Raw genomic sequence first — 22,107 nt, 5'->3', positions numbered from 1 at the left:
TCATCTCATCTTACACAGAAGGACATTCCGGAGAGGCTGGATTTTAACTTGACTTCTACAACAAAGTTGGACATTGGCTGCAAACCAAAGTATAGGCAAGGCGGTGTGTGGGCTGCAGTTACTGCCAACGTGCTACTCTGCATGGATCCTGGGAAGATTATGGAACCCTCTTTCTACCTAGAATCCTTTCCCAGAGCAAAGAACTTTGTAGGGAAGTTCTGGTATAGGCTTAGCAGGAAACAAACAGAAATGGAGAGAAGGGAACAGGGTCAGAATAAAGTTTAGAGAAATCAAGGTGTTTTGTAGCAGTTTGTGATTGGCAGGATTTGTGCATGGTAGGAGTGGTGTTTAGTAACCTCGCTCCCATCCCGAATCACTTATTGTTGATGTTCCACAAAAACCAAACAAACATCATGCAGTAGTCAATACCCAAGCTGGGTGTGAGCATGCCAGTACATGCCTATATTCTAGCTTGAGTAGTCTGGAGCAGAGGGTTGTGAGTTCAAGACCAGCCTGAACTACAGAGTAAGTCCCAGACTAGCAGAAACATCATAGTGAGACCCTGTCTCAAAAAGAAAATTAAATCTATCTAAATTGTATTTTCAACTCAGAAGTAAGTTTCTAAAAGTCCGATTATGGTTGTATCTCATATACGACCTGAAGAGTGTTCATATTTAAAATCTGAATCATGGCTTCATTTCTTCATCCAGGAAGCATTAATGAACTCCGAATGCCATGCATTACCTAGCATAGTGCAATGCGATAGCAACAGGACTCAGACCCTGTCCAGGGGGCTGCAGGGCAGCATAGGATAGCTGAACCACTGTTCTAAATTCATTTTTACGTCACTGACAAATACCTGAGATAAATCAACTTAAAGAGGACAAAGAAAGGGACAGACTAGAATGAGAAGTATAAATGGTACTTGTATGAAAATACCACAGTGCATTACTTCGTTTGATAATTTAAAATTTGATTTAAAAACAGGAAAGGTTATGGCTTAGTTTTGAAGCTTTTAGTTCATAGTTACCCGATCCTAATTCAGTGGTCCTCAACTTCCTAACGCTGCAACCCTTTAATACAGTTCCTTATGTTGCGGTGTCCCCCCCAACCATAAAATTATCATTACTGCTTTATAACCGTAATTTTGCTGTTATGAGTCATAGTGTAAATGTCTGTGTTTTCTGATGGTCTTAGGTGACCCCTGTGAAAGGGCCATTCGATTCCAATCCCCCAAAGGGGCCATGACCCACAGGTTGAGAACCATGGTCCTTATTGGTTTTGGCCTGTGGTGGCACACCACATCATAAACAGGACAAATGACAGAGAAGGCAGATTCGCCCCACAGCAGCTGGGGAGCAAAGACACTGAGGAAGGTCCAGGCCAATATCCCCTCAAAAGCACACCCCAGTGACAAAACTTCCTTAAACTAGCTCCCCCGACCCAGGCCCTTGCACGTGCTAGCTAGGCAAGCAGTCTCCCATTGGGCTGCATCTCCAGTCATGGCCTCACCTCTTCAAGGTAATGCCATCTCTCAGTAGCACCACAGGCCGGTCAACAAGCTTGCGCCATACTTGCATACCATAGCATCCCCCAAAGCCATACAGTCAGAAATGGGGGCCGGGGCCACTCAGACGGGCGCTTACCTGAGTTTAGGACTTGTCTTCCAAGTTTCTTACCTGTGAACTCGAAAGACAAGGCAATATGTACTATCGCCTCTTGCCGTACATTTCTCACAGGGAGAAAGTCTGGCAGCCTCACACAGACAGTGTAAGGCATCTGGTACAAAGGCCATGAGTGAAGTTTCAGTGGGAAGGGATAGCCAAGCCTGCTGCCGGAGAAACATGAAGACTTCCTGTGTACGCTGGCTCTCTTAGGAGAGGGGTTTATTAGACTCATGGCCTTATAGTGCAAGATTCATTTTGTTTAACTTTTAAAGTCCCCATAGTGTTCCTCAGTCTCAACACTGTCTAAAAGTCCAAACAAAGTCTCTTCTGAGATTCAAGGCGGTTTCTGAACTACAACCCCCTGTAAAATCAAAAATCAAATTGCATCCTTCCAGTATAGAATAGCACAGAATATATATTACCATCCCGAAAGGGAGGAATCGGAGCATGGTGAGGAAATACTGGAGCAAGCAAAAACCAGGTCCCCGCAAAGCAAACACAAGCCTGTAGATCCCGGTATCAGCAGCCTAAAAGGCTCCGCCCTCCCGACTTTGCTGCCGCCGACATACATTTCCCTCTAGGCTGGTTCCGCCCTGTCTGCAGCTCCCCTTGGCAGAAGTCTGACAGCAGTGGCATCTCCAATATCTGGGATCCCCACTGCAACCCAGGTTTTGCTTTCACAGCGTTATGGGACAGCCTCTTAGAGCTTCTTGTGCTCCGAGGGCTTTCACACAGGGACTCCCCTGCCACACACTGCCTGGCCTCGGTGGCTCCCTGAAACCACAGAGGAGGAACCCATGATTCCTTACCCTCTTGTGTCCTTCATGACTCTGAAGCCAGCAACAAATGGACAACATTACCGAGTTTGGCCACCAGCTTGGGATGGCCCCTGGCCCCCTGGAATCATGTTAGCTTTGGGATTCAGTTGTTTCCTAGAAGCAGAAAACACCATGGGTTCTCTTTCACAAGTTGGAAGCTTGGTAGGGATGGGGGGAAGGGGGTCTTAGCCTGAGGACGCCCTTCCCTTTGTTGCAGTATAGATTAACCCTCTCCCTAATGATGCTGAGCTCCTGAACAATTACAGCTCCTCTCCCAGCACATTAAACCTTTTAGTGCTTTTTTCCTCTCTAAACTGTACATTTTATATTTTTCCTGCTTTGCTTGTTCCTTTTCATTGTAGACCTGCATACGATTAATTAATATAACCAACCCACAGATTAAGTAGTATGCTTTGAAATCCTCTCTGCCAAAGAAATTATAATGTCCGTCACTTTTTTTTTTAAACTTAGCCTTGGGCAAACTCTTAGGACTAGGGTGGAAAGCAGCCAGATTCTTTGCCAAATATCATAGGAATGGCCCAGTTCCTGATATTGTTTCCCTCTGAAACCTCTTCACCCAGGCCCCCACCGTCCACGCTACTCTCAACACTACTGCTTGTGGAATGGCCCATTAAGCTCTGCTTACAGCATTTAACCTCTTTTCTAGTCCCAAGTTCCAAAGTCTTCCATATTCCTTCCAAACAACAACACGGTCAGGTTCTTGGCAGCAACAGCTCACTCTCTGGTACCAATGCGTCTGTATTAGTTACTTTTCTCTTGCTGAGATTAAACACCACAATTGACACAACTCACAGAGGGAGGCTTACTGTTTCAGAGGGTTCACAATGGGGCAGGTGTGGCAGCCAGGTGCAGGCGCGGGGGCTGGAACAGGAAGCTGAAAGCTCACATCTCTACTGCAAGCAGGAAGCAAAGAGAGCTAACTGGAAGTGGCAGGAGCCCCCCTCCCCCAAAAAAAACAAAAACAAAAACAAGATCTGAGCCCACGGGGGACATTCACATTCAAACCACTGTAAAGAACAATACGTAATCCTACAGAGGTTCTCATGTTGCTTTTTCTAATACAGATAATTACATACACAGGGTGAAATAGTCCAAAAGACACATTGTCCACCCTTGACTTTTCACCATTTGCTTTCCAGTTCTATAGAAGCATTGGTTCCGTGAGGGGTACCTTAGAGACCCTCAATAATATAGTCCTTTGCTGTAAATCATGTAGTCATGTACATGGTGAGAATCCATGGACATGCCTAGGCAAAAAGACCCTTCTTTGTGCATGGGTGGGTGTTCTGTCTGATGAGGGAGATGAAGCTTCAGCCACTTGGTTTTGGGATACAGGCATATTTCTGGCCTTCTTAGAGTAGCCAGATGGTTCTTGGGCTCTAACCTGAGGGCACCCAAACAGAGCCTCACATCTGGCTGGGGTAGAGGATTGGTGTGTTGGCCTTGGTCAGGAAACAAGTATGTTTACCCTCATCTCCCCAAAACCTAGCACTGGACCAATGGAATGCTCATGGACATCTCTGTTGAGTACGCAGGCGCATAAGTGACCCCAGAATGTCCACTGTGCAGAGAAATTAGGATGGAAGATTAGCTTATTCTTTATGACGGTCAAGAAGTGAGACTGGGAATCCTGTTGCACTTTCCCAGAGATGGGTGAGGAGTAAGGCAGTAACCAAAGCCTGAGAAAAAGACTGGGTGACAGCTAGCCAAATTAGCCATTGTGCCTATGCTGACCTGGGTCCCTGTCCACAGAGTTGGACCCTAGACATCCCCACACTGGGCGCATAATCCATGCCGTTTGGTTCCATTGCTCTGAGACTGTCTTGGTCACTGTCTTGCTTCTGATGAGCAGGCCTATCACTGGAGAGTAGGGAGAGACACCGTACCATTGGGAACTCCAATTGTGCTGTGGATCCAGCATTGTCACAGCCACCCTCAGAGCAGTGTCAGCACAGGGCTCTTCCCCAGAGCCCAGCAATGACCAGGAGCTGGGATGCTCAGCTCATCCATCTGGCAACTCCATACTGGAAACTTGTTTCCCCATACCATCCACCCAGGCTCAGAAAGCACAGCTACCTTCTCAGAGCAGAAATGAGACCTGGTGGTGCCGGGGCTCTGGGTGTTCAAGGTGACAGACGGTAGGTAAGTCAAGGGCTCTCAGCATGGCAGGAGGGATGGAGTCATCTCAGGGAGTGCAGAGCGGGCGGCGGCGGAGTCCACTGTGTTTTATATAACAAGGTGTTTAGCGGCTATTCAAACACTGCTGCACATCTTTCATACCAGGTAGCGCTGTCCTGTTCGAGTGGTAACGCATGTGAGGAAGCTGTAAAATGTCGTTGGTGGGGGTTATGAGCAAAACGTCTCCTTTCATCATTTTATTTTCTGTAGGATTCTCTATCTGTGGCACTTATGGATTACCTAGGATGTGGGGCCAGAGCTTTTAAAATTCTAACCCCAAATTGATTTTGAACCCTTTGCAGGGTTTCTTTTTTGTTGTTGTCTGTTTGTTTGTTTGTTTTTTGTTTTTTGGCAGAGTTTGTGTTATTTTGGTGCCTGTCCTGGAACTCACTCTGTAGCCCAGGCTGGCCTTGAACTCACAGAGATCCGCCTGGCTCTGCCAGTGCTGGGATTAAAGGCGTGTGCCACCACCGCCCAGCTACAGGATTTCTTTGTTATACTTTTGGGACAGTGTCTTGCTATATAGCTCTGACTGTCCTAGAATCTGCGTTGAACCTTTTGCTTCCCAAGTACTAGGATTGGCAGTGTGTGCCCCCTACCCAGCTTTCTTTCTTTTGTTTTTAATTTTTATTTATTTATATTTTATGTATGACTGCTCTGCTTGCCAGCAGAAGGTCTCAGATCCTATTATAGATGGTTGTGAGCCACCATGTGGTTGCTGGGACTTGAACTCAGGACCTCTGGAAGAGCAGCCAGTGCTCTTAACCACTGAGCCATCTCTCCAGGCCCATACCCAGGTTTCTTGCAGGGTTTCTAATAAACCTAGTACATAGATGATTTATAGAATATTAGTGGTGGGACAGGCCATGATTCTTCTTCCTACATGTTTTGCCCTGTATACTAGGGAGGCTTTGACCTCCATTGTCTACCTGTGAGGCTCCCAGTCAAGGTGCTGTGCCCCTCCTTCAGGGAGGGAGGGAAATTTTAACTTGGACTCTAGAGTACTCTGTAATAGTTATTCTAACTTCTGGGACCAGCCTAGAGTCCCCAGTCTTGGCCCAGAAACCTTCAAGTAACCTTGAGCTCCCTTGTCCTTCATCTGTGCCAACTCCTGTAGGCAGCCTGTCTTTGTTTAGAGTGACATCACTCTACTGTCTGCTTGGAGGGAGCCCCAGAATGAGGCCCAGCATCCTTGAGAGCAGTGGCTGGATGCACAAGGACATTCTCATCTTTCCAGTCTTGGCCCTCAGCACCAGCCTGAACCCCAGCTGCAAGCATTGCTGAGGGGCTGGCCAGTCCAGCAAGGCCAAAGAAAACACTCACACCACCTCGGGCTCCTGAATAGGTTCCTGCAGTTGGAACAGAACATGCACCCATAATCAGCATGATGCTGTATGCTGGGCACTGGTGTGGGTGCCTTGTATGCACTGTGTGTGCAGTGGCCCTCAGAATGCACGATGATAGGCCCATGCTACAGACAGACAAACAGAGGCTCAGGAGGCACTGCAGGGTGTGGGGCTGTTTTATTCCAGGCATTCTGGGTCCTGGATCTCTGGTCTTCTGGGCCATTTACTCCACTTTTCAAACTGTAGCTTCATCATGAAGGCAATTTCATCATGAACCCCACGTGAAGGAAATTTATAAAATCCTCAATTATAAATTGGTAATGGTGTCACTATCTAAGAATTGCTCTTGTTAGTCCTTTGCTGTTTTCCTTTCTAGATCTTTCTCTGTGCATGTTTTGGTACTGTTGTTTCTAGTTGCTGCCCAGATTTCCAGTACACGAGTTACGGTCATTTACTTACTCAGGTCCTCTGGTACCACTTTGACTAAACAGTTTCTTAACTCATTCATCCTTTTCCTTTCCTGTGTTTCCTTTTTTGGAGCAACAGTTGTCAATCAACTTTTCAACACCTTCACAGTCTATTGTTTTTAGTAGAATGACTTCAAAGCCTGTCAATCATGTTATCAGCACCACCACCGCCCCCATTCATAATAAGCCAGCAGCTTTCAAATGTGGTCAAAAGCGTTTCCTGGTGCATGCCATCCAGATCACCTACCATGACCCAGAATGTTAAAAAAGGAAACCCACAGTGCCTATCAGAGGCTGAAGTTGGGAGGTCACTTAAAAAAAAAAAAAAAAAACAAAAAAACAAATGTTCTGTCTATTTATCATCTATCAATCTATTAGATATATCTATGATTAGTTTGTGTGCACACATACAAATGTCACACAGATCACATGTGTGGAGACTAGAGGGTAACTATGGAGCTGCTTATTTTCTTCTATGTTTTTATGGGTTTCTTGGGTTTGTGTATTAAGTGCCTTACCCACTAAGCAATCTTGCCAGCCTTTTTTAAAAAAAATGTTTGTGTGTGTATGTGTATTAGTGAACACACACACACACACACACACACACACACACACACACACACACTCACACACTCGTGTACCACAGTGTGCTTATGGATGTCAGAGGATGGCTTCCAGAAGTTGGTTCTCTTCTTCCACATTGTTTCTGGGATAGGGCCTCTTTTGTTGCTGCTACACTGTGTACTCCAGGGTAGCTGGCCCTGGAGCTTCCGGCAATTCTCCTGTCTCAGCTTCCCCATCCATCTCACTGTAGGGCTGCTGGATTAGAGATGTGAGCCATTGCATCACTTCCGTTTTTTAATGTGGGTTCCTGGGCTCAAACTCAGGTTGTCAGGCTTGCACAGCAGGTTCGTTACCCATGGCAACGTCGCACCGTTAAAGTGACTAACACCCGCATTTCTTTCCATAGGTAAAATGGTTCCAACAACAAGAAGTGAAGCGCAGGGTCAAGAGGCAGGCGCGAGGCGACTCTCTTTATTTCAACGATCCCATTTGGTCCAACATGTGGTACATGGTGAGTCAGGTGATGGGACCTCTGTCTTCCCTGGGACATTAGCATGCTCCACCTCTAAAGTGGGTTAACTTTTCCCTTGAGTTCCCAGGACAGCTCCCAACAGACCTTCTTCATCTTGAGTGTGAGCCCTTTACATCAGTGGTCCTCAGTACGGTTCCTCATGTTACAGTGACCCCCAACCATAAGATTACGTTGTTGCTACCTCATAACAGTAACCTTGCTACTGTTTTGAATCCCAGTGTAAATATATGATGTGCAGGATATCTCACGTGTGACCCCTGTGGAGGTCACAACCCACAGGTTGAGAACCACTGCCCGTCGTGAAAGCACAAATGAGACTGAGAGTCCGGAGAGTCCTCTGTAGAGAGGGACGAGCTTTACTGCTGTGGCATGGACTGAGGTGGGGAGACCTGTCCCTGGACTGTGTCCCTAGCAGAAGACAATGACATAGGCACCATGTCAGTGGTAGGCACACTGTCAGACGCAGAGAAATGAGGGCGTCTCCACAGATAGGAAAGTCTTTGCTAAGGTGGAGCCTGCCATTCTTCATTGTTTCCTAATGTAGTTGCTACTGTCTGGGTTGCCATGCTGTGCCCTGTTGGCATCAAGAGTGTCTGGGCTGCCATGCTGTGCCCTGTCGGCATCAGGAGTGTCTGAATTTCCATGCTGTGTCCTGTCGGCATCAGGAGTGTCTGGGTTGCCCTGCTGTGTCCTGTCGGCATCAGGAGTGTCTGGGATGGTGTTCTGTAGCCACTCAGTGTCAGAGGTGTCACCCTGGACTTCATGACTTCTGTGTTTGCAGCACTGTGCCGATAAGAACAGTCGCTGTCGCTCAGAGATGAACGTCCAGGCGGCATGGAAGCGAGGCTACACGGGAAAGAATGTGGTGGTCACCATCCTTGATGACGGCATAGAAAGGAATCACCCAGACCTGGCCCCCAACTATGTAAGTCCAGACTCAGAATTGACACACATGGTATTCAACCACACCAGTTATAAAAGACATACAAATTGCCTTCCCTCTTCCCCAAACACATCAAATCAGGGCATGATGACAATCATCCTGGGAAGGTTCAGGGATGCAAGCATTCTGCCGCTCCTCCCTTGCACCACAGGAGGCTTTGCAGGAGGACATGCCCACGTGCTTGAGTCTTATGCTTCAGGGAATGTAGCCTAGAGAATAGAAACTCGCATGCAGAGGTGGTCATCACATGCTGTTAGCCTGTGGGTCATTGCAGGGTTAAAACACAGATTCTGGACACAGAGTGCCCAAGTTCCTCTGCTGGCCCTGTCACTTGTTTGGGATCCCAGGCAAGCTGCCTGAGTTCTCTGTTTCTCAGTGTCACCATCTGTAAAGTAGGGTGACTAAGAGGACTGCTTCTTACGGGGTTATGGTAAGGACTAGGTCAGTTCATGAGTGTAAAAACGAGAACCCCGCAGGCAGTAAATATGGGAGGTGAACTAAATCCTCTAAGATACCTGGGTGTCAAGAGTGCTGAGGTAAACTCCACAGAATCCACCTTTGAGGTAATTAGCCCTTAGAGATGAGTTTTGAAGACTGCATTAACACTGGAAAACCTGGTGATATATTTTCTAAGAAGAATGAAAATTTGCATGAATGCCATTATTACAAATAAGTATAGAAAACCATGCATATTAAAATATGAAATTAAGGAAATTCTGATACATGTGACAACTTGAACCTGATGACTTTATGCTGAATGGAATTAGCTGTCACAGAAAAGAAATACTGAATGACTCCTGTGAAACATCTGGAATCATACTGAGAGACAAAGGGTAGCATGGTTGCCAGGGCTGACGGGGAGTGGGGAGTTACTGTTTCATCAGTACAGACTTTTAGTTTTGCACAGTGAAAAAGTCCTGGTGACAAATGGTGGTGATAATTGCATAAAAATGTGTGTGGATTTAACAACACTGAACCAGACATCTAAAAACAGTTGAGGTAAGGTTTTATGTACTATATATTTCACCACAATGAAAGGAGTGTAGGACGGTAGTCACAGTCACGGCAAATCTGGCTATGACTTTCCTCTTTCTCTAAGCTTGGCGTTGGGAAAGCTTAATGTGGGGCTATCATACATTGTGTCTCTAGTCTTCACTAACCATGGTTTAATTCCCAGGATTCCTATGCAAGCTATGATGTCAACGGAAACGACTATGACCCATCTCCGCGATATGACGCCAGCAATGAGAATAAGTATGTCCCTTTGCGGCCTCCTTCCTGGCTTACAGAAGTGCTAGGCTCTGGGTTCTTCTCCTGCCTGGGTGCTGTTTGGGGCATGTCTAGGTCTCAGAAGCCACTTGACCACAGCTCTTTGGGCACAGATGACTTCTTTGGGGTTAGCCTCTTCTTTTAGGAGTATTACCTCTGCTGGCCAGACAGAAATGGTGTGAAACACTGTCCCTGTTTCTAGCCTCGTGGGATATCTAAAAGAACCACCTTTGTCTTAGAGTCTCTGTGACTGTGTTCAAACATCAGTTTGGTCTGTCTGAGCACACAGGTCACATGCTTGAGCTTTTGACCTTTTGACCAAGAAAGGCATGAGTGATGCTGGGCAAATAGGGAGTTCAAATCCCTGCTCTACACTCACTGGTTGTGTGCTGTTTGTGCACACTTGAGAAACCTTGCTGAGACAGTCTTCATGTCTCGGAGGCTGCTCCATGCAGATGATGGCCCTAGCTCCAGGGTTATTGGGAAGGGTAAGTGAGGTGACGTGTAGGGATTGTTTCCGCAGGGTAAGTTGCCGCCTCAGGTGACCTGAAGAGGTCAAGGGACCTGTGCAAGTGACAAATGGCAGTCCTGGGGTTGCTCCTGGGGTTTCCTTTGTGGTACCTGCCTGTCCTTCTCTGTCAGCATGCCTGATTTGCTTAACTTTTATCATTCTTCCAAAAATACTTAAAGAAGAGTAACAAAAGCCCTTTTTCTCTTTCCCATGTTGATAAAGCACTGGCCTGTGGATGTCTTCCCAACATGCTTATGTCAGTCAACTTTCTATCATTATAGAGAAATGACAGAGACAGTTGACTTAAAAAGTAATAGGTCAAGCTACATACAATGGCATGTGCCTCTGGTCCTAGCTATGTAAGGGAAACCTGGGAGTTAGAGGCCAGCCCGGACAATATAGCAAGATGCATCTCTGAGAGATGGGGAAAGAGAGAGGTTGGGGTGGGATGGGGAGTGGAAGAAAAACAAAAAACAGACACAGAGAGATTTATTTTGGCTCACTACCTTGTCATGGTCCATGATCAATTGGTCCATTTCCTGCATCATGGTGGGAACAAACAGTAAATGTACAGTAGTAGGTCAGAACAGCGCATGATCAACCAGAAAGTCAAAAGAGAAGGAGACAGTGTCTGGGTCTCACAGTCTCCCTCAGGGCACGTGTGCAATGGCCCAAGGCTCTACCTGCTAAAGATGCAGCCCCTCGCTGTCACTCTAGACAGAGTTTCCTTTGGGCCACCAGCTCACAAATAATGACACGGAGACTTATAATTTATTATGAAAGCTCGGCCTTAGCTTGGCCTTGCCCCGTTAGCTCTTAAACTTAAATTAACCTGCTTCTATTAATCTATGTTCGCCACATGGCTCTTTTTTTTTTAACCTCTTCTCCATTTCTGCACATCCAACTTATTCCATGTCTCCTGGCTTCTCCTGCGTGCCTAGATTCTTCTTCCCATTCCCCCTCTCTCAGCCCGGAAGTCCCACCTATACCTCCTGCCTAGCTATTGGCCATTCAGCTTTTTATTACATCAATCCCAGCAACACATCTTCACAGAGTATACAAATACCCCACAGCATGTCTGCATAGGACTAAGACTTGAACACATGAGATTGGGGACGGGGTATTCAACATCCAGACTACAGCAGTATGCTCTTATGATGTGGGTTCCACGAGGTGCTATGCAGGGCCACTCGGGTGCTGTGTGCCACATGCCAGATGCTGAACTCCCAGAGCTCCTGGACTGCTTTCTGCCTCACGTCCCAAGGTGCCCTTCTGCTCAGCAGCGGGGAGGCCTGGGGCCAAGGGCCTGCTTCCTGGTCACACATCAAGGGGTGTGGGGAAGCAGGATCTATATTCCATGCAATGACCCTTGAAGGGCGGAATCAAATCCCAGTGTGTGACCTGAGAGCAGGCCTGGCCTTGGGGCTGTGAGAGTTCCAGAGAATGACAGATGACTCCTTTCCAAAGGGCTAGCATGCAGACCCGGGACCATTTTTAAATTTTGCTACAAATCTGAATCAATGATTTCAATGCCCCGTGGTCTCTCCTCACAGATGTACTATGGAGACTGGCCCATATTTTGGCCTCTGCTAAGAGGAAATAACCCAGTGTGGTACATCAGAAGATGGGGTCATTCCTGGGGATAACAATTTGTTTCTCTGCTGATTTCCTCAATGTCCGCGGCCTCTACCGAGTATTTGACCGAAAGTGTCCTTTCTTGGCTCCTGTTATTCCTCTGTGGGAATGACAGAGATCTGTGCAGGCATGCAGGGTGTTTGTCAGGACACAGGGGACAAAGGCAAAAGGGTTTTCTTCCTTTCGTTGTGTCCGTCAGGCGAGCATTGGCACCACCACACCTGTAAGTGCCAAGTGACTTGTCTTTAGTCACAGGAGACACAGAACTGAGGCAGGACCGTGAACAGCCCTGGCAGGGAGTGAACAGTAACAGGAGCCCAGATGCCCAGGGCCGTGGACACTGGCAGCAGGTCTTACTGGGAATCTACGGGAGGCATCCTAAAAGGAACAACCTGGGAACCATCGTTTGCCATCTCCAGATACAAAGAGGGCTGGGCAGGGCCTGGTTGAATACATACATATGCCAGGAGGGCTGCGCAGAAAAGGGGGTGGGGCTTCGCCGGCATCTCAGGCATAGGGATAGCTGACCTTGGCTGCAGAAATAATGAGCATTTTATAGGATTTGTTAGTAACTGCTGGGCTAGGACCTCACTTTTCTTGTTTTTCTTCTTTGCTTCAGACACGGCACCCGCTGTGCGGGAGAAGTCGCTGCTTCGGCCAACAACTCCTACTGCATCGTGGGCATAGCATATAACGCAAAGATAGGAGGTAAGGCGAACATGAGCTAAGCACAAGGGGCCGGGGGCTGCGTAGAGGACGCCCCCCTGTGGTGGTCAGCAGCCTCGTGTAGGCTTGGCCTGAGGCGGCAGCCAGGCTGGTAGGTGGGTCTCAGGCTAGGAGCTGCTTGCCATTTTCCTGCCGTCTGAGGTCCCATTGGAAGGGAATTCTCTTGTCCTTGCCACCCTGGCCCCTGAATCACCTCCACCATGCCCTGGACCCTTCTGGCAGGCTTCCGTGGCTCCCTGTCTGGTCCCAGACACGCTTGCTTCTCTGTTGGCTCAATCTCCTGTAGCTGTGCTGCCACCTCCTGTTTCTGTATTTGGTGAAGTGCTCCCCACCAGTCACTCCTCTGCCGCCACTCCTTATTTCTAGTGGAGTTAGTGTGTCCAGGGCCTGACCTCAGCTGCGTCTGGCTTTCTTTATGCAGTTCCTCACGTTGGTAAGTCAAGCTGCCCTTGCTAGCATGAGGCTTTGGAGCAAAGGGTGCCATGCCTTCCTGTGCCCCAGTGGAGCCTGGCAGTGTGGTAACACAGTTGCCAGGTATTCTGAGGTGCCTCCTAAGTGCATAACACTGAGCAGTGGGGTGGAGGAAAGGGTGCCAGGCAACCTCACGGACTGCTTGGGGGGCTTATCCATGTCTCTGTTGGAAGAGCAACTGCTTGCTCAGACAGCAGCTGCTGGCCTCCTTGGGTGGGGCTGGGGAGGACTGCAGCTTCATCAGCATCACCTACAAAGAACACGAGGTGCAAAGGTTGGGTCGGGGATTTCCTGCATCATCCAGTCCTTGAATTTCTTGAGTTTTGAGTAAGTGAGTCCCAAGGGTTTCCTAAATTAGGAACTCACCTGCCTTTCTTTGGACGTCTTGAAGTGGCTGGGATTTGTCATTTGGTATCAGGTCTCTGGTCTAAGCCCACTCACACACTCCACTGCCTGTGTATTCTTGGACAACTTATATATCCTCTGTGAGCCTAAGTATGGCAGGGAAGTGTAGCTGGAAGTTTTCCCGTGTCCCTCCTGGCCTGTGGTCGGGACAAATCTCTCATCCACAGTCCCGCAGCCTTTTATAAAATAATCACGCAGAGGCTTAATATTAATTATAACTGCTTGGCCATTTGCTCAGGCTTATCACTGACTAGCTCTTACACTTAAACTAACCCATAATTCTTATTTATGTTTAGCCACGTGGCTTGGTACCTTTTCTCAGTTCTGCCTTCACATCTTGCTTCCTCTGTGTCTGGCTGGTGACTCCTGACTCAGCCTTCCTCTTCCCAGCATTTTCCTTGTCTGCTTATCCTGCCTATACTTCCTGCCTGGCTACTGGCCAATGAGCATTTTCTTTATCAACCAATCAGAGCAACACATTCACAGCATACAGAGCGACATCACCCATCAGGGCAGTGGCTGCCTCCTAGGTTTGATACGGCAATAAAACCAGACACCACATTTGTAGGCATTGTCTCTGAGCTCACCTCCAGGGAGCTGCCGAGTCCTCCCCTCTCCTGTGGCGACTCTCACATAACCAAAACAATGCATCCCACTTTGAGTGAGCAGGTAGACCCCACTGTTCGGGTGGATCAAGCCTTGCCCCTCCAGGTCCCTAGTCTGACAGCACCAGTGACAGCTGATATCTACTAGAGATGCAGCTTCCTTGCTTCACCTCAGGCCCACCAACCAGACCTGCAGATTCTCGGGGAGTTTGTCTGGAAAGGGTAGCTTGCAAACACTGGCCTCAAGGACTCTTTGGGGTCATGCAAGTGGGTGAGAGTATAAGGACACCTCAGTGGAAGCAATGCTTATAAAGACCTGCCCAGAGGAGCCGCACAAGTACGGCCTGCTGTCCTTGGATGGTTCTACTCTATCCTCATTGCAAAATTATGCCTCTGAACTTCCCAGAGTCTGGAGAGAGAGTACCTCCTGTGTGGGGCTGGGAGCAAGAATGTTTTAAAAATTAATTTATTGAACATCTTCAAGCACGTACTGCATGTATAACTCTGGGCAGCCACTGAAGGGGAGAAGAAGATGCCAGACATAATTAGGAGCCTCCAGGAGCTCAGCATGCCTTTGGGATGAATAGGACTGCCTAGAAGTCAGTACGAGACCAAGTACTGAAATGAGACGGGCAGGCGGAGCTTGGGAGGGCAGAAACAGGAGGCATGGCTGGATCCTGACCTGGAGGCTTGGCTGCAAACAGAGGGGGTTCCAAGGAAACCAAGAAATCAGCAGCATGGAGCTGGGAGGAGCCGGACTACCTAGGGCCGGGACAAGGAGCAAGGCTGAGTACAGTAAAAAGATAGCCCTGTCCTTAACCCAAGGACATGGCAGCCAGTGTCCCCAAAGTTGTCATGCACACCTTTAGCTTCCACAGAGATGGCCACCTTTTCTGACGGCCCCTCCCCTGGCACCCACCACTGGACAGGGCAGTTTTGGAGCACCCCAGACATAGGGCGACCACCCTCTCTGAGGTTTTTTTTTTTTGTTGTTGTTGTTTTAAGACAGGGTTTCTTTGGGTAGCTTTGGAGCCTGTCCTGGAACTCACTCTGTAGCCCAGGTTGGCCTCGAACTCACAGAGATCCGCCTGCCTCTGCCTCCCGAGTGCTGGGATTAAAGGTGTGTGCCACCACTGCCCGGCCTCTTCTCTGAGTTTTAATGCACATGGCCTGCAATTTCTATGCAGTGCCTCTGGGCCGACCATGGGGCCAAACCTTTCTTTGTCTGTGTTTTTCAGTTGTTGCTCAGGAGAGTAAAATGTGTATCCTAACCTTCCTTAGTCTCTCTGGAATAAGCCACATACAAATCATGTGTAATGTAATGAAGTAATCTAAAACAGATTATTTCATTTCACACTCACTTTCATGCTTTCAGTGGACGTTTCATGTGTGCGCATTGCTATTACTTGTTAGTTTTTATTTTGTTACACCGTCTTACTACCTAGCTCTGGCTTGCCTGTAAGTCTCTGTGTAGCCCAGGTTGACCCCCGTGAGGGCTGAGATTGCTGGTGTGTGCGACCTGACTCAGCTTTAAATACTAAAGTCAGCTCATGGAAAGGTATACTGCCTGGATATGTAGTGTTTCTTAAACTTTATGCTTTCTGTATTCTCCACCTGAAGAATTTATTTTTTGAAATAGAATCTCAGTCAGTAGCCTAAACTGGTCCGGAGCTCTCTATATAGCTCAGGCTAGCTTCAAACTTACGGCAATTATCCTAGCTCAGCCTCCCAAGTATTGGGACTAAAGGATTAAGTCACTGTACTCTAGAGAATTTTTTAAAGTTTTTTTGAAGTTCAAGTATACTGGTGAGAAATTCCCTTAGAATTTATTCGAAAGTGTCATTTTAAAAACTACTTACTAAATTTAGTTTTTGGGTTTATGCCCGTGTATACAGAGGTCAGAGGAAAACCTGGGGGAGGCAATTCTTTCCTTCCACCATGTACGTCCCAGGGATTGCATTCCTGGCTCTGAAGGTGGTCTTTCTCTTCATTTTGGAAAGAAGCTGTGCTGGACAGGATTCTAGCGTGCCGCTTTCGGTGTTTTAAAGATGTCGTTCTGAGCTCTCCTGCCCGCCATTGTTTCTGATGGTGAGTCAGGTGTCATCCTCACTGCTGCCTCTGCTACTGTGTGATCTGTTCCTGTGGAGGCCTGATGATGGTTTTCCTAATTATTATTTCCCTGTGACTATAATGGCCTTGTGTATAATTTTCTTTCTATTATTCCAGCATGGACTTTGCTGTTTCTCAATGAGTTTGTGAGCTCTCTCTCTCTCTCTCTCTCTCTCTCTCTCTCTCTCTCTCTCTCTCTCTCTCTCTCTCTCTCTCTGTGTGTGTGTAAAAGAAAAAGTCAGTGTTCAAGTGTTTTTTAGTGGCAGTCACTAGGCTGCTCCACACACCTCATAGGTCACTGAGGCTCTGTTCTTATTCAGAAATCTCTGTGTCTCTGTTTGCTTTTAATTGGATGGTTAGTGTCGTGCTGTCTCTGAGGGTGCCGCCTTTTTATTGAATCCAGTCTGTTTTTAATTCCATGTAACTACCCAGTTTTAGTCATCATAGTTTTCTGTCTTATATTTGCAGTTTGCCTTAATTTTTTTTAACCATCTCTAAATCTTCCCCGAGACTCCCCACATCTTCACTCTTTCTAAGTACTTTCTTAAACTCTCTGGCATGGCAGAGAGTTACTACAGAGCCTTCTGGACTAGATCCAGTGTCCCAGACATGTTTATGTTCCTAATGATTAAGTCTACTCTTTACAATTGTTCACATATTCTTTTATTTGCATGTTTAGTTATTTTTATTGTATCATTATATAATAAAATTTATTATACAATAAAAATCATCTATATTGTAGAATTTAGAGCCTGTTGAATTTTTTTTTTGAATACTGTAAAACTTTGTTATAGCAGTGATTAAAGTTTGAATTTTGAGAGACTTGTTCATCCTTTCCCAGGCTTCTTTGCCAGGAACATAGTTTTTGCTCTTGCCCCGTGACTTTCTGGTATTTCCGTGGAAACCTGCAGTCCTGGAGTGCATAGTGCTTGGAGCATCTGGCACAGCTTGCCCTGGCTTGTGCCCATTGTGTTCCTTCGAGGCTTGTGGTTTTTTAAGAAGAACATTGCCTAGACACATATTTTTCAGGGATCTGCCGAAGGATTGAGTGAATGTTATGTCTTTCCCCATAGCTGTGTCCTTCCTGAGGTTCCTGCTCAGATTCTCAAAATCTGTGTCCTGTCACGACTGACTTCTGGCCTCAGCAGAGCCAGGGAGAGCCCCTTTGGTTGAGGAAATCCCTCTAAACTTGGACACCCAAGGCAGTTGGAGCTGGTCAACCACTAAATCCCTATCTATCTCTGCCCTCTTCTGGTTGATTTCTGATGCCCTTAAAAATGCACTTGTGTTTCCCAGGGTCTGGGATGATTATCTGTGAAGACGTGGTGGGCTACGATCTCTTCTACCCTTACCGAAACTAAAACTTAGTAGAGTACACATTTGTTAGCCTTTGCCACGGGACAATCATCTCAAAGCTTACGCTTTGAGATTTCTTAAACAGTAAACGTCTGTTGTATAGCAGACCGTGGCTACACTAAATGGTTCAGGCTCAGGGTCACTCTCCAAGGTGTAGTCAAGTTGTGGGCTGTGTCTGGGATCTGAATGCTTTACTGGGGCATCCACTCTCAAGATGGGCCGCAAGTGCTCTTGGTGAGAGGCCTTTACTCTTGGCTGCTGGGGGCTGGGGGCGCTGGTTCCTCGACATAAATACCTTTCCTCGGGATGGTTTTAGTGTCCACATAGCGTGGGAGCTAGCTTCTCTCACTGCAGTTGATTCTTGTATGACCAAGTCCCAGAAGTCACACACGTCAGCCATACTCCACTCATCAGAAATGCATCGCTACACCCCAAAGGGAGAGGAAGTTGGTTGCAACTTTTGAAGAGAAAAGTGGCAAAGCATTTTTAGACTTAGTTGAAAATCACCACAGATAGACTCTTAAAAAACAAAACAAAACTGCCTATTTATCCAAATGGAGTAAATTTTACCAACTTTCTTTGTAAAACTGCGTTTCCTGTAAGTTTTATCACATAAAAATAACTAAAGGAAGCAGTGAGTCAATCCAAATTATATCTTATGAAACAAGTTTCCCCAGTCACCAACACCCCTGGCCAGATGTCCATTAGGTGTGCCACCCATGTTCAGGAGAGATTAATATTCCCAGGGACCAATAGAGACAGTGTTTTAGAGAGTGAAACCCTAGTGTGCTTAACCCATAGTCTCTGATATATTTCATTTTAGAAGATTTTAATTTTTTATTAAGTTCTTGAGCTACACGTGGATGATTTGTGTTCTTTTTCTATGTGTAACATTCCAATAAAAACCTGATGAAAGTTTTATAATGTCAAATTTGTTTGTCTTCCTTTTGTGACTCTGGAGTTTGGAATCAAACTTGAGAAAAGCCCATGAAAATAAAATTGGTTCTCTTGTGCTTCCTCTGAAAATGTAGGTCTTAGGACAATAATTTAGCCAAGAGCTTTAGTGGAATTTTCTTTTATTTTTACCTCCTTATTCCTATGGACGTTTTTTCTGTCAATAGTGAGTATGAAGGAGAATCTGACATCATTCCCTCACAGATTGCTGTTCAGTTTAGGTGTGCATACTGCCTGTCCCATCCTGCATCCCACGTGTACACAGGCTCCCCCTGATGGTTCCTTACTCTGTCTCTAAGTTCTATCAATGCCATCATTATTATTTGGAGAGTTTTTTCCATAACTAATAGGACCGATTTTCTCTTTAACGTTTTATCAAAAACGTTCCTGCTATTCTTGCACGTTTTCTCTTTCAGGTGAACTTGAGAGTCTCCCCGTCAAGTTCCATGAAAATTCCTGGAATTTTGGGGGTTTAGATTACTTTGGGGGAGAATTGACATCCTTACAATAATGGGTCTTCCCACTCAGGGAGCATCATGGTAGGTTTCTATATTTTTAGGCTATTTTAAAAGTTTCACTTAAAAAGTTTTATCACTTTCTCCATATGGAACTTTCATGCTTAATTAGATTTATGTCGGGTTGATATTTAATATGTATTTATAATCAGTCACTATGGAAGCATCTGTAGGAAAGGTATTGGTTGTTTCTGACTGCCCTGTTTGAATGCCATGGGCGCTATGAGGTTTTATGGCTTTTCTCTCTGTAAAGAGCAGGCACCTGTGGAGACAGTGGCAGGCTGTCTCTAACACTGGTGACTCATTTCTTCTTCGTGCCATATGTCAGTATATAGGGACTCCGGATCATTACTGAATGGCCGTGGTTTATGGGTTCTGTTGTCATATGTGATGCATACAGGAATAGTATTAAGCGATTTGTGGCTCTCTTTTGTAAGTCTCCTGTTGTTGGACTTTGTCAAATTGAGACAACTGTATTTTATTCCTGGATTTCTGAAAGTTTTGATTAGGAGTGGATATTAAATTTTATAAGATGCTCCTTTAAAAGACATTCCCAGAGATGACTATATTCTTTCTCACATGTGCCATTGAGTCTGTGTAGTATAATGAAGTACATTAATGTATGTATTTCTTTCCCTCCTGGAATAAATTCTGTTTGATCACAAGTATTGTTCTTTCAGTACATGGCTGCATTCAGTTGTTGATATTTTGTGCGTGGTTTTGTATCTGTTTGTAAAATAGATTAGACCACAGTTCCTGTTTGGGTGTCACTTAGGGTTGTCTAGTGGGATGAGTTAGGGAACTCTGTCCCCTGCTCTGAAGCGGTTCCTATCAGGGGCATGGCCTGGCTTGCGGGTAGCGGTAGATTGACCAGTCATTCTGTGTGGTCACTGTTGGTGTGGGCTTTTTATTCTCCTTGAGGATCTTTCTATAAACATCACTCATTTCTCCAGAGGTTCAATCTGACATAAACGTAATATAGTCTCATAATTTAAAGATATTTTTCTATATTTATAGTTGTTCCTGAATTTATTTATGATACCTGGTTTCCCCCCTGATCAGTGATAGAGTTTCTTTCCTGTAAATCACAGGTTCCTTCAGACAACTAGAGTTTTTTTAAAGTGAATTTTAAATTGTTTTTTAATAAATTTTTTACTGTTTAATGAATTTCTACCTTTCCTTGTTTGTTAATTGCTTTACCTTACCTTCATTATTATTTGTTCCTAGCTCTGTGAGGAACACTTGTTAGTTTTTAAGTTTAGGATTTTCTATGTCCTAATGAATGAATGCCATCTACGTGTTCTCCTTAACCCCTGTCACTGGCTTAATTAGACTGCACTGTTACTACTATTTATTTCTGAGTACTTTTTAATTATTATTTTTATTTATTATTACTGTGTGCATGTGTGATGAGGGTACGGGAGTGCTCAGCACGTGTGTGGAGGTCTTCCTGGGATTGAACCCAGGTCTTTGGGCTGGGCAGCAGGTTCTTCAGCTGAGCTGTCTTGCCACTCCATTTCTAAATACTTTTGATTTTTCTCTTTGAGCCCAGGGTTATTTAGAAGAGCCTTATAAAACTTTCTAACTGGATAAATCCTTTTGGTTCTTCCTTGCTGATGTTTAGCTGCTGCTGTAGGGGTCAAAAATTCTCAGATTAGCAGGTGTGCCTGCCTACCAGCTCTGAGGGTACCTGTGTTTGGTCTGTGCCTCACAGTCTTTTGTTTTGAACTTGCATTCACAAATCAAAGGATTTTTATGTAAATTAGAATATGCAACAGTTGGGTTTACTCCTGAAAAGCTGGAGCCTTTGGCCATGCAGGGCCTCATCTCTTAAGGCAACAGTCACTGGCAGCTGCAGAAGTTCCCTCACCCATGTCACGGTCTTGTTAATAAAACTGGACACTTTGTCCCTTGATCTTGCCTTCCAGGTGCCTGTAGAAATGTGCATTTGTCACCAGAGTGTTTGATCAATCTAATGAAACATTTCTAGAGACTTTCTTAGTTAAATTCCCTTGACAACTTCACACACACACACACACACACACACACACACACACACACACACACGTGCACGCACGCACGCAAGCACATGTGTGTGTGTGTGTGTGTGTGTGTGTGTGTATGTATGTATGTATATATATTGCATTCTGATTAATCTCATCTCCTTCACACTCCTCCCTATAAATCTCTTCCCTCATTCATATCTTTTGGTTTTGTTCTGCGGCCCATTTGAATTTAACCAGGGACATTATGTGATCATGGGTTTGGAACTATCCACTGAAAACAATGACTCCCATTCTCCAGAGTGTTTCAGTGGCCAGTAGCTCAGCAGGGAGGGAAAGCATCCCATGAGCTCCTCCCATATCCGGGACACATTGTTGACAGGGCCAGTCTTGTGCAGCAGGCCCAGTGGTGGTAACAGGATCCACCATGAGTTTGTGATTGTAATAGCTGCATGAAGCCAAGAAGATGGCATTTAGCAGACCTTCTCCCATCTTCTGGCTTTTACATCTGTCCCACCCCCTCTCCCGTAATGTTTTTTGAACTTTAGAGGGGGTGGCATAAATGTCTTATTTACAAGTAAGCACTCATCCATCGCTTATTCTTGCACCCTGGGAAGCAATGAGTTTCTGCATTCACTGCCATTCATTGCAAAGAGGCCTCTCTGATTAAGAATGAGGTAGCATTTGTCAACGGGTATAATTATAGATGTTTAGAAGGCAGCTTGACACTGTATCAGTTTAAACAACAGTAGAAAGTTGCTCCTAGAGCCTGTAACTCACCCGGCCATGTGTTCTTGACTAGGTTTATAAGTATTGGGTAAGAGTTCCCATAGTCTAACGCTGAAGACTATGCATCTCAGTTATAAGATATAAAGAAATCAAGCAAAAAAATGGAGCTGGAAACTTCTTCCCCACTAGCTGGATTTCACAATGTTGAAATGGGCAATGTGGCGTACCAAGGAAGAAGTATCAGTGATCCTACCTAGAAGTGAATCCTATGAGTTTCACTACC

General features: G+C 45.9%; 1 protein-coding gene across 2 annotated transcripts in view; it reads left to right on the top strand.

Moving 5' to 3' along the window:
- Positions 1-22,107, top strand: part of Pcsk6 (proprotein convertase subtilisin/kexin type 6) — a 191,240-nt gene that overhangs the window by 58,163 nt on the left and 110,970 nt on the right. For both annotated transcript variants that reach the window (XM_052760528.1, XM_052760527.1), the window contains exons 3-6: positions 7,468-7,572; positions 8,375-8,518; positions 9,714-9,790; positions 12,571-12,659. In XM_052760528.1, coding sequence (XP_052616488.1) covers positions 7,468-7,572; positions 8,375-8,518; positions 9,714-9,790; positions 12,571-12,659 — 415 coding nt within the window. The remainder of the gene's footprint in view (positions 1-7,467; positions 7,573-8,374; positions 8,519-9,713; positions 9,791-12,570; positions 12,660-22,107) is intronic.

This window comes from Peromyscus californicus, unplaced genomic scaffold, assembly GCF_007827085.1.
Source record: "Peromyscus californicus insignis strain IS unplaced genomic scaffold, ASM782708v3 Scaffold_4__1_contigs__length_199733344, whole genome shotgun sequence".
NCBI classification, from domain to species: Eukaryota; Metazoa; Chordata; class Mammalia; order Rodentia; family Cricetidae; genus Peromyscus; species Peromyscus californicus.
The sequence above is the reverse complement of the archived record's forward strand: the minus strand, read 5'-3'. Positions and strand labels throughout refer to the sequence as shown.